The following is a 13,683-nucleotide window of genomic DNA, read 5'->3' on the forward strand; positions in this document are numbered from 1 at the left end:
TTAAAAGTAAGTATATCCTTGAAATAAGTGTGTAACCCTTACACCAGTTTCCTATAGTTGTGGTTGTTGGAAATATAAACAAGTCTGTATAGGCTTTTAATGGTGTGGTCAGATCTAGTAGTAGGTGACATTGCTGACTTTCCCAATTCCAACAGATCAGTGAGCAACATCAGAATATCAGAGACTTAAATCATGACTTTCACATTCATAGGACATCAGAATATCCTAGATTTGTATTAGACTTAAATCACGAGTCTCAGATTCATAGGACACAAGAATGTCGTAGATTTAAGTCTAACACAAATCTACGACATTCTTGTGTCCTCTGAATCCGAGATTCGTGATTTAAGTCTAACACAAATCTACGACATTCTTGTGTCCTATGAATCTGAGACTCGTGATTTAAGTCTAATACAAATCTTGTGTCCTCTGAATCCGAGATTCGTGATTTAAGTCTAACACAAATCTACGACATTCTTGTGTCCTATGAATCTGAGACTCGTGATTTAAGTCTAATACAAATCTAGGATATTCTGATGTCCTATGAATGTGAAAGTCATGATTTAAGTCTCTGATATTCTGATGTTGCTCACTGATCTGTTGGAATTGGGAAAGTCAGCAATGTCACCTACTACTAGATCTGACCACACCATTAAAAGCCTATACAGACTTGTTTATATTTCCAACAACCACAACTATAGGAAACTGGTGTAAGGGTTACAGACTTATTTCCAGGATATACTTAATTTTAAACTTACTTACAAAAGCTATGTGTCTCAAAAACTAGTTGCTATAATGTTTAGCCCACGAGCAACTTCAAACCTCACAGTAAAAATGTACGACAGTGAAACAACTTTACTGTTATGGAAGTGTCAGGTCATAAGTTTCCAGTGCTTCTATTAACTGGTTCTGGATTAAAAAACCAACCGTCACCTGTCAAAGTTAAATGGTTGTTCCAAGATTCTACCCACTAATAAAGTATTTCAAGTCAGTTTAAAAATACTTAGTACTCAAAATGTCACCCAAAATTGTATTATTTGTATCATCTGTAGTCACGTTTTAAAAAAATATTTCAACAAAATTTCACATATATTCTTCTGTAGTCACATTTTAGAAAAATATTTTAACAAAAAGCTTTCACATATATTTTTCTGTCTATTATTTTGCACGTTATCAGCCAACCACACCACTTTCATAACACCATACAGCTATTTACAATAAAAAATACTCACTAAAGATGAATCATCTGCTCCATATGATACAACAGCTCAACCACTGTTGACAGAACATTTCTGTCAAGATTATAATAAAATGCAATATTTATTTTACCATTTTATGATAGTTTTAACAAATAACTTTGTTTTTTACTTTCCTGGGACAACTGCCACTTGTTGCAAGCTTCATTCCCATAATTGGTACATTTAAAAACACTTGCATTAGTATTAGTTAGGATGGTGGAATACCTTTGGATCAGAAATGGCTTTTGAACACTGGGGAGAATATAAAGAAACCTTCACTAATTTATACCCAGCAGTGTTTGGTGATATGGAATTGGATCTATTTAGTAGAAAGTACCACAGTAATATGAAAAAGTCATGGAACAGTTGGTGGAAACAAATTATTGCTGTATGTCACTCAATATTATTATTAATATAGAAAAATTATTTTGTAATTAGCTTCTAGTAAACTCCCAAAATGATTCTGATAAAACGTGAATCAGCCTTTAGAGAAAGGCCAAAATGATTATGACCAAACGTGAATCAGCCTTCAGAGAAAGGCCAAAATGACTCTGATCACACGTGAATCAGCCTTCAGAGAAAGGCCAAAATGACTCTGATCACACGTGAATCAGCCTTCAGAGAAAGGCCAAAATGACTCTGATCACACGTGAATCAGCCTTCAGAGAAAGGCCAAAGTGACTCTGATCACACGTGAATCAGCCTTCAGAGAAAGGCCAAAATGATTATGATCACACGTGAATCAGCCTTCAGAGAAAAACCAAAATGATTACGATCACACGTGAATCAGCCTTCAGAGAAAGGCCAAAATGATTACGATCACACGTGAATCAGCCTTCAGAGAAAGGCCAAAATGATTACGATCAAACGTGAATCAACCTTCAGAGAAAGGCCAAAATGACTCTGATCACACGTGAATCAGCCTTCAGAGAAAGGCCAAAATGACTCTGATCACACGTGAATCAGCCTTCAGAAAAAGGCCAAAATGACTCTGATCACACGTGAATCAGCCTTCAGAGAAAGGCCAAAATGATTATGATCACACGTGAATCAGCCTTCAGAGAAAGGCCAAAATGACTCTGATCACAATTGAATCAGCCTTCAGAGAAAGGCCAAAATGATTATGATCATGTGAATCAGCCTTCAGAGAAAGGCCAAAATGACTCTGATCATGTGAATCAGCCTTCAGAGAAAGGCCAAAATGACTCTGATCGCACGTGAATCAGTCTTCAGAGAAAGGCCAAAATGACTCTGATCACACGTGAATCAGCCTTCAGAGAAAGGCCAAAATGACTCTGATCACACGTGAATCAGCCTTCAGAGAAAGGCCAAAATGATTATGATCACACGTGAATCAGCCTTCAGAGAAAGGCCAAAGTGACTCTGATCACACGTGAATCAGCCTTCAGAGAAAGGCCAAAATGATTATGATCACACGTGAATCAGCCTTCAGAGAAAGGCCAAAATGATTACGATCACACGTGAATCAGCCTTCAGAGAAAGGCCAAAATGATTACGATCAAACGTGAATCAGCCTTCAGAGAAAGGCCAAAATGATTACAATCACACGTGAATCAGCCTTCAGAGAAAGGCCAAAATTACTCTGATCACACGTGAATCAGCCTTCAGAAAAAGGCCAAAATTACTCTGATCACACGTGAATCAGTCTTCAGAGAAAGGCCAAAATGACTCTGATCACATGTGAATCAGCCTTCAGAGAAAGGCCAAAATGATTACGATCACACGTGAATCAGCCTTCAGAGAAAGGCCAAAATGACTCTGATCACACGTGAATCAGCCTTCAGAGAAAGGCCAAAATGACTCTGATCACACGTGAATCAGCCTTCAGAAAAAGGCCAAAATGACTCTGATCACAATTGAATCAGCCTTCAGAGAAAGGCCAAAATGATTATGATCACGTGAATCAGCCTTCAGAGAAAGGCCAAAATGATTACGATCACACGTGAATCAGCCTTCAGAAAAAGGCCAAAATGATTACGATCACACGTGAATCAGCCTTCAGAAAAAGGCCAAAATGACTCTGATCACACGTGAATCAGCCTTCAGAGAAAGGCCAAAATGATTCTGATCAAATGTGAATCAACCTTTAGAGAAAGGCTAAAATGATTCTGATCACATACAAATAAGCCTTTACTGACTTGACAGATTTCAGTAGTTTAACATAATTTTGTCTTGTGCAAATAGGCACTTGTAAAAACAAACTAGACAAAACTACCAACACACAGTAAATTTCCTCAAACGTACAAGTATGCTAGTGTTAGACTGGATCCCTTCCATTTGGTTTTCCTTTCTTTAAATGTTCCTGCTCAAACAGAAATATATTTAACATCACCATCAAACACGTTTCATAATTTTTTCAACATCTGTTTACTTTTAGTGACAGTGGTAATGTGGAACCAAAAGGGGAGACTAAAACATCATTGTTGACAGGCTATTGTAAAACTTTTAGCACATCTTCAAGTGCAGATAAAGTAGCCACCACACACACACTGAAACTAATGCAATAACTGCTTTGTAAATTTTTTCTCAAATATTTGCATTCTCAGAAAGTAAGTGTAGATATTCTTACAAAAATAAATCACAGTTTTGATCTGCATAACTTTTGTAACTCATATTTTATCTTCTCACCAAGTGTAACTGACTGATAGCAGTGCCATAGCAGTCAACAGTCAGAATACAGTTTCTGTTATCCTATTTCCCTTAGTTTGTTTTTCTTCTTACTTCTATACTTCCTTCACAATATAAGCTCCTTTTCCCCATGACCCAAAGTTTTTACACTTTTGTGACATCTATTGGTAAGAACATTTACCCATGATAGTAAACGTAAACACCTTAAGACCCACCACACTGTTTGTGTCTGGTTTTCAAGATAATGGCATTCACAACATAATCTTACCCGACAAGAAAATGTCGTTACCAGTTTTCGTGCTAATGCACTTTCTATGCAAAACTGGAATAATTTTAACACTTAGGGCAGACAAAAAAAAATTTTATAATACACCATAAAGGTGGAACATGAAATAACCTTCATGTGCTGGTCTCTTAATCTATTCCTCGTCATATGGTTGTCAATAAAATAACCTTTTGTTCTGTATTTTGCTTCTATTGGACACCACAACATCCACAGTTTCATGTGGTGGTTGGGTGGGAATACTGTTCCTCCCATTTAACAGAATTTACCACACAGCAATCTGACTTGATGCAGCACCATCTACTGTTGAAATAATGTACTACAGATAAAGAAGACCTTTTGGCAGGAAGAGCCAATACAATGTAGAAAATTTTCAAATATTACTACAGTTAGAAATTAATAAATGAACAACTTATAAAGTTTTGATATTTTTATGGTTTATGAAAATCATAAGAGAAACCATATTTTCCACTTGGACAGTTTCCAATGACTGTTAGTATCACTTCACTTACCTACTTTTACATCTTTTAGTTAAAACAGAATAAAGAAATGAATAACATTGTTCATATTTTTTAAAGGTTTTTGTGAATTACTGGACTATTAAAAAAATAAAAGCTTTCCAGACACCACACTAAACAAAGGTCATGTGTTTGGTGTCATCTGAGATTTCCAACATTAAATTTGACCCCTAATGGAGTTTTAACAGTACCCACTAAGAAAATCGTCAAATATAAAGCAGCATCAGACGAGTTCTTTCTACAAAGTTACATGTGAAAAATGTAAACTATTGTGTTCTATTCCAAGTTTGTGTTCAAGCTTTGCTTCAAAACATTTTTAACATTTAGTCAAGACCTTCTGGTAGAACAGAACAAAACTTCATAACCAAACTCAGATATGCATTAAACAATATTCAATATTTTAGGAAGAACTTGCATCATAAATCTACAGCATCGTGTACATTTCTACACAAATATAAAACATCCACAGGAATCACTTAACTCCAAGACTAAATACATACTATTAACAAGTTACAGAAATCATTATCTTCATCCAATTTGTTGGTAAAGTATAATATTTGCAGAGCTCAACTTACAGTGTGATCCATCAGCTGATTGGGCAGAGTTCTGGGGATTATGGTACAGATTTTGAATCAGAACAGTCTGTTGAAAGAAACAAGTACATGTGACACAATACAGAAAATAACACACAAAGTTCTATTTTGATGGTAAAACACACAAAACATTTCACTTGGATAAATGTGCTTGTACAGAATTACTTTTTTTTTTATCTAAAATGAATACTTTGTGAGATATATGATAACTTCAAGAAATAAATTATTTTAGAGCACAAACAATGTATGTTCCTGCTATAACTGAGACCCTACTACTAAATACAGCATAATATGACAAACTAACATCAGATGTTTTCTTAGAGAAATTATCAAAGCTATCGAGAGTATATAACATGCTTACAACCTTATAATGGCTTTCACTCACTATATTCATGCATAGGACTGTGTTAAACAGACCTCAAATCTGGAAGAGTTCTGAACTCTTGAAAGTCTGGAACTATTTTAACATTTTTGGAACCCCAAATCAAACTTTGTTTCTAAGATGTTAATTCAGCACTTCATGTGTTTTTCAGGAACAAAGCTTTGAGACAGCACAACACATTACTAATTTCACACTACTTTGTTTTTCTTCTTTCTCTAACTTCAACTAATAAGTGTGCATGTTTAGACCCAACGGGACCAAAAGCCAGTTAGTACAGGCAATGCTATCAAGTAGTTGTTGATATCATATGATCATCAGAATGCACCTGTAAATAAATATACTCTTGTGCCGTCTTTATTTCCAAATAAAGTAAAAAATCACAGAAAACAGAAACAGCAGATAAATGAGACACTAGTGTTCCTCACCAGTTAGTCCACTGTTTAATAAAGGTCAAGCATAAATACTAATATAATTCAAGGTGTGTAAACACATTAACACAAATCAACAATACTGATCTCAACATATATCAGTTTAATTTTGAAAAGGTTTTCAGATATTGACCATCAAAACAAATTCAGGAGGGTAGGCTGTATTTATTGCATAGCCGTTAAAAATATCACTGTACATACTATGGTTAAAAATACATCTATTATGTACAGTTAAAAACATAGTTATAATATAGTTACACCAAACTGTAATAACCATGATCTCTTACTACAGAAAAGTGTAAGTAACTGTTAGAGAACCAGTTCTTGAAAAACACGAGCACCATACACTGGTAGAGCAAGTTGATGTGTTATAACAACACTGTACTATGAATTATAATTTAGAAAAAGAAACACATTTTTAAAGACGTTAACTGTAGAATATTTTTTGTGTTTATTTGTTCTACTGATTTCTACAAGTCCCTTCTATTGGCTATGGTTTCAAAACATACATGATGTATTCATAGTGAATTTCTGCATTTGTTTATGAATGTAGTTTTTATGGATAACTGAACCAACTGCTCAAGTTTTACAACTGTAAATGACCAATGTCTTTATAAATACGTTACAGCAGCATTAAAAATTTTCAACTTAATAATTATTTAGTTCTGTGTTATAATTGAGGGTAGATGGAATATGAACAGGTTTTATAACACTATCCAGGATTTTCGTACATTAGTGACTGCTGAGTTTCTTCCATGACTAGTACCTTTAGAAAGGATTAGGCACTAGTGACTATAAATATTAGAATTCTGGAGAAAACATTGCATTAGTTGAAAACTCTTCCAAGAATGCTTAACAGTTTGTACAAGTGTCCTGATCATGGCAAGCATTAAGTAATAAACTATGATGAAATTAAAATATATATAAAGTATTAACAGCCTAAATCAGAGAAACCCCTACAAATCAGAAGCAGCTTTAACAGTCTAAATCAGAGAAACCCCTACAAATCAGAAGCAGCTTTAACAGTCTAAATTAGAGAAACCCCTACAAATCAGAAGCAGCTTTAACAGTCTAAATCAGAGAAACCCCTACAAATCAGAAGCAGCTTTAACAGTCTAAATCAGTGAAATCTCTACAAATCAGAAGCAACTTTAACAGTCTAAATCAGTGAAATTCCTACAAATCAGAAGCAGCTAATATATAAAAGATTCCAGTAATAAACAGATAAAGAAAGACAAGTTTTCAATTTGCAGGTCTGGATTATTCTTATACCAAATAGTTCACGTTAATGTTCTTTGGACAACAACATAACTTTGGACAATACTTATGTATTGCTCATGTTTGTAAGTTCCTCCATGTCACGATCACAGTAAACACTAAACATATGTTGCCACACCAATAGAATCTAGAAAAAATAAAGATATAAGAACTGCAGTCTGCACGATGTAGTTCATCAGGATTTGAAACTAGCATTGGATCGTTGGGATTTTTTGTCACTTGATAATCCAAGCACACTATCGACATTCAAAGTACATGTAAAAATGGTAAACATGATAATAAAAAAACTGTAGTGCAGGCATAACATTTGTGAAGCAAAAACACTGATAATGGACCAATAAATCTTTCTCAATAGTTTACTGTACAAATCTGGTTTGAGCATCTGTCAATGTAAATCGACAAGTTTAAAACAACAATTAAAAATGTAATTGTCTTCACAAACAATACAATTTGATATTAAACTGTAAATAAAACAGTTCCTAAAGTTTCATGTCAGAAGACCGAACGTACCTGTTAGAGGCAAGTATCTCATAAATCCTTTTCTTTCTTTTTTAATACTTTTGTAAGTAGACTTACAGTACCTGGCAAAGGTTGGTTCAAAGACCTTTTGTACGTCTTACGTTTGTAATTTATAAACAGGCAGCTCGTTACTTAACAATATATACATCACTAGATTAATTCCATACAACCAAAACTTGTATATTTTACTGTTGAATTTATCTATATTTTATCCATGTACAAAACACTAATTTTAACAACCAAGGTTTCAACACTTAACATGCTAATATTCTAATTACTTAAAAATGTTTACCTGACTGAAAGTAGGTTTGTTGTGTATCCGAGAACATCGGTCTCCGTGCCGACATGCTCCGATCTTGAAATAAAACGAACAGTTTACCCTATATAAAACAAAATAATGAGAACGGGTCGTGGACCTTTAAAGGATGACAGAATATATACACTTCCTCAAGTTGCTTACATGGCCAAGTTTCAAACATATTTGTTTCCTGTAACCCAACTGATCGTCTAAACCTGGGGCTGACTAGCAGATGTTTTCAACATTATGACCTGGGAATTTTATTTTCACCAATTTCTTCCAATACACTAACCAATCTTACAAAATTTACTGACTTTATAAGTCCTACAGTTGTTTTATGGTTACAACAGTTTTCTCAGAAATTCATGTTGTGTTCTGAGGTATGAAAACATGGCTTATCTTATTCTTCAGGACCCTTCAAGGTAAATGAATAAATACAAGACCTAGCAGGGGAAAATTTACTACTGACAAGCATATATCCACTGTTCAGGATATCTGTCTCCTGAAAATGTTTTCATGGACTGAATATAAGATCAAAAAAACAAATTGATTCCAACTGGAAACATATCCATGTGGAAGAGAATACATGTAGGTTTAAGTGGGAAACAAGACCAAACAGAATATCAAACCATACAATTTTCAGCAACAGTCAATTCTGTCAATCGAGGCTTATATCAACCAGCAAACATACACTGAAAACAAATGTACTAAAATTTGCAATATCTCTCCTATGAAAACACAAAACACTAGCATTCAAACATAATCACAACCTTCTAAATTTAAAATATTAGTTCAGTGTTTTAACATGACATTTAGAAACAAATATACAATTATGAAATATATTTCACTTTTTAACCATTTTAATTCCAACTATCAAGTACCGTTGCTAGTTTTATTATGAAATAGTTAAACATTTATGTTCAACTATATGGTAACACTTATAATACTCTAACATGGTAAGCTCTGGCTACTTCTTAACTAAAGTAATCCATTTGATCGTTAGCACAAGTACAAAACTACCAGCATGTCGCTGGAAATTTAGTTTCTCACAGAAGAGCCACCTAGCTTGTGACAAGTGTTATTTGTGGCTAATCTGCCAGAAGGAATGTGGTTAGCCTCCCAAACTCAATTCCTTGAAAGGTGAACCTCACAGACTTAATGCATGAAAGATGAACCTCACAGACATAAAACCTTAAGAAGTTGTTATCCTCACCAACTTAATGCCTTTAAAAGAAAATTTCTTTTACATTAGAATTTACAGCTGTTTCAAGGACACAAGTGTTAGAATACCACAGAAAGAGGTTACATTGTGCAAGTTGTTTGACAAAACTGTGTGTGCAGACAAGTCCCTCACACTCCTCTCTCTGACGTTTACACTAAAGAAAAAAACAGTTTCCTAAAAATTTTCAAGTTAAAACTGAGAATATAGCTTTATCTTGACTAACTCCATCTATTTTAATGTTTTATCAACATCTGATCCTTGTTCTACTCTATCACATAATAAATGATACAGTACCCACACAGGAAACCAGACTCTACAGGTAGACTTGTCCATATTGTATAAAATAGATAGAAACATGATGGTTTAGTTATACATTTCTTCTAGTTTAATGTGTGACTGAGCACATAACTAAAATCTACCTCACAGAATGACTTCTATAAATTCGGTAACAATAATACATTGCCTGCTCTATATCACTGCTTAATAACTGTAAGGTTCCCTTATCTACAAAGGAACCCTCACCCTCTAACAATCAAGCGGTAGGAACACTGTTCTTTACCAAATATATCTTGTTTTCAAGATGTGACTGGGTAGTCAGCCTCATAGTAAATCTATCAAACTTTCCAGGTTTGTTACATAGACATATTCCTAATTTTTCAAATAAAATCTGGCTCAATACCAACACCTTACAGCAGTCTAGCACACTACCATTTACAATAGGAAATGAAGTTCTGATCTCTTCTGTAAACTTTATTCTAAACAACATTTAGTCACATTAAACAATCTTCACACTTCCAAGGCACTAAACATGTACTCCAACTGTCATACAGAATATTGTAATTTGTTGTATAGTATCTATTAGATAATCTCATTTACAGAAATAATAAACATACACAACCATGGCAAACCTAGACACCTATAAATTAACTGAGTGTATTGCAAGTCAATGCAACATGCAACTTCAATCACTATAATTCTGACTTACAAAACTTATGTGAAAGTGTGACTGAATGTGCAGTTTTTTTTTTAATTTTACGCAAAGCTACTCGAGGGTTATCTGTGCTAGCCATCCCTAATTTAGCAGTGTAAAACCAGAGGGAAGGCAGCTAGTCATCACCAACTCTTGGGCTACTCTTTTACCAAATAATAGTGGGATTGACTGTAACATAATAATGCCCACATGACGAGCATGTTTGGTGCAACTGGGATTCGAACCGGCAACCCTCGGATTACGAGTCAAATGCCTACACACGCTTGGCTGTGCCGGGCCCAGTTTGTTTCAGTTTAGTGCTCTTAACTTCTATGCCTGTTCAATGAACATTCATGGAACAAAGTACTAGAGCTATCTGTTAAAATTAGTGGTTTTGTGTGTACACTTACCATAAAGAAACAGTACAAAATTAACACAAAAAATGTATCTTTATAACGCAGTATTAGCCCAATACTAACAATAATACTACTACAACTATTAATAACAATAGAACTCATGTTAATAACATCTTTATGGCGTTACTGTTTTTGTTTTAGTTAAATTTCAAAGTTTAACTAGGTTAATCCCACAAACTGCCTTTGTTTAACTTTCGTTTTAACTGTTGGCAGTGTTGCTATATAAAACCTGGTTAAATGTTAAATACTAAACTTTTTTTTAAACAACCGATTAATATACCGTTACTATTATTAGTATGCTAAAGTACTACTACAATTATTAGTAATATTACTATAAATTTTAGTTACAAAAAAGTTATATTCGAATTAAAAACGTTTCATTTTTACGATTTTTACCTATTAGGCCTAACAGTGAATAACACTATCGTTAATAAATTACTTTACGCTTGGCAGGTATTATAATTATTCTAAGTATTTTGTGCTAATGCAGACCCACGATTTTATTAACGTTAATTTAAAATACGAAAAGAACTTCTAGTTTCTCATATTTAACATACTTATCTTTTTCTGTACCAAAAATCGAAGCCAAATATTCCGCCATTATCTAATAGTAATAACCTACACCAAACAGTACCATCACACTAACGTTTCCTTCCAATGTTGAATTCGATTGGTGCTAAATATATAGAAAATATGCTATATGTAGCAGAAAGAAATAACAACAGGGAAAACTGCTCCATTAAAAATAATTACGCGTTATTGTTAATGCTTAACAAACGATGTTATTATCATGTTTAGAAGTAATTCAATACCTTTATATAGTACCTAAAACTATTATTTCATAATAAATCTTCTGTTATACATTCAGACAATTGCATTTATTTCTAAAATCAGGGGTTCGATTCCCCTCGGCGGGCTGAGCGGATAGCCCTTTGTGGCTTTGCTATACGAAAAACACACACATGCATTTATTTAAAAAGAAAGGAGTTGAATTTCTTCCAATCAAATGTTTTTCGTAATTTTGCAATTATTAAACTTGTATTTATCTAAAAGTTTATGTAATATACACATAAATTAGAGAACAACAGCTAGCAAACCCATATTTATTATACATGTTATTCGTTACTTAAACTTAGTTTTTCAAATTCAGTATTTCTTCATAGCCACTTTTTGTTTTATATCGAAGATTAATATTTTGGTTCTTTCCTTCAAATAAACAGCCTGTTCTCTAGATCTATTCATGAAGAATGTTACTCAATATTACTTTGAAATAAGAAAAAATGTTAATGTATTGACCAAATGAATTTCATTCATAGGTAACTCTTTTATATTAAAGTTATTCGTTATTTTAATTGCGTTTGTTTGTTATTTGTGTTTGTTTTTTTTCAAACTACACTACTTCCAGAAAGCGTCTAGTGAAATCATATATATTTACATTTGTTACGTTAGCCATCCTTTTGAGAACTCGGGAAAAATATCATCCACCTCGGCGCATGAAACTGGTAAAATTTTATTAATTTTGGGGGATTTGATCAATTATCTACTTTTTTTCTGTCAATTTGCATAGAATTTAGTACAAAATATATATATTGTAGGTCTCAAATAGAGATATAGAAATTTTGAAATTTGTGTGTTTTTTTCTTTACAAAGAAAATACAGTTTGGGCCTTTCTTGAACTATTCGTGTGTATATCAACCAGCTTACGTGGGATTTTGTACTAAGATACTTTCTTGCAGGTCCTAAACAGTGGTCCAGACAGTTTTCCATATTGCTGTGCTTTTGACGATACTGTATGCATGTGTGTCAGAAATTGGCTGCGTTAAGATTGCGTGGCGAGACATGTTGTACCCGCTCATAAATATTGGCCTCTTTTGCTTAAACGTAGCAGAAATTTTTTTAATATATGTGTGTAGACTTTGACGCATTATAATTAACCGTTTTAGCTCTAGGTTTCGAAAATAAACTTGGCCAATAGCGATGAAAAACTGATAAAATTTATCTTTGAAAAATAGCCCTATGACATGCGCAGGAACAGTATTTAGTAGATTTGCACAGGTTTTAATAAAATATTCATAGCTGTTTTTTATATGTGGAATTGTGAAATAAGAATGATATAATAATGATACTATGAAAAAACGAACGTTTGAATTTTGTCTAACAATCTGAAAATCAACTTTATTCGCTGTTAAAATATTTTAAAAACCTTATCAATTGAGACAGAAGGTCTCGAGTGTTGTTTCTGGAACAATTCTACATTTCAAACTGGTATGTTCTACCAAATTGTTTGCGAAATTTCGAACACTTCTATGAACGCCAGTAACGGTTCATGGTCATATATTTTTTAACATATTCAATTAATTTTTCTAAATTGTCTTGAGGACTTTCTATATGTCGCATGTTCTTTTTAACCAATTGTAGAAAAGTTTACTAAACCTTTTATACAGGAAAAATTACATACATGATAAAAATTTGTATCTCCGTGGCTCTACATATGAAACCTATACCATTAGGTAACAGTTTGTTTGAAATTAAACAAATAGCTACACAATGGGCCAGCTGTATTATTTTCACCATGGAATTGAAACCCGATTTCTGGCATTGTAAATTCGCATAAATACCGCTATGCCACTTGGTGGCATTAAAAAACGACTAGTGAGCGTGAAGACTTGAACAGTTCTTATGAATAAAGATATTTTATTCACTTTCTTTCCTCTGCTGCTCGAGTTCATTTCCTTCTTTGCATAAAAATATTTTTGAGCTATGTTTTGTGGACACTCCTTAACTTATATTTCAGGATTCACTGAACCTGGGCACTACATCAATAACAGTTCGTTGTCTCATCATGCTGTAGCATAAATTATAAGAAATAAAGCACAAAAAAAACCCAGC

General features: G+C 33.6%; 1 protein-coding gene across 5 annotated transcripts in view; it reads right to left on the bottom strand.

Moving 5' to 3' along the window:
- LOC143257566 (splicing factor U2af 38 kDa subunit-like) overlaps positions 1-11,503 on the bottom strand; it is a 42,907-nt gene extending 31,404 nt beyond the window's left edge. For all 5 annotated transcript variants that reach the window (XM_076516466.1, XM_076516457.1, XM_076516447.1 and 2 more), the window contains exons 1-3: positions 11,352-11,503; positions 8,181-8,268; positions 5,264-5,330 (exon numbers count right to left, since the gene is read on the bottom strand). In XM_076516466.1, the coding sequence (XP_076372581.1) occupies positions 5,264-5,330; positions 8,181-8,268; positions 11,352-11,395 (199 nt within the window). In that variant the 5' untranslated portion in view covers positions 11,396-11,503. The remainder of the gene's footprint in view (positions 1-5,263; positions 5,331-8,180; positions 8,269-11,351) is intronic.
- Between the last annotated feature and the right edge of the window lie 2,180 nt (positions 11,504-13,683).

This window comes from Tachypleus tridentatus, chromosome 1 (assembly GCF_004210375.1).
Source record: "Tachypleus tridentatus isolate NWPU-2018 chromosome 1, ASM421037v1, whole genome shotgun sequence".
Lineage (NCBI taxonomy): Eukaryota > Metazoa > Arthropoda > Merostomata > Xiphosura > Limulidae > Tachypleus > Tachypleus tridentatus.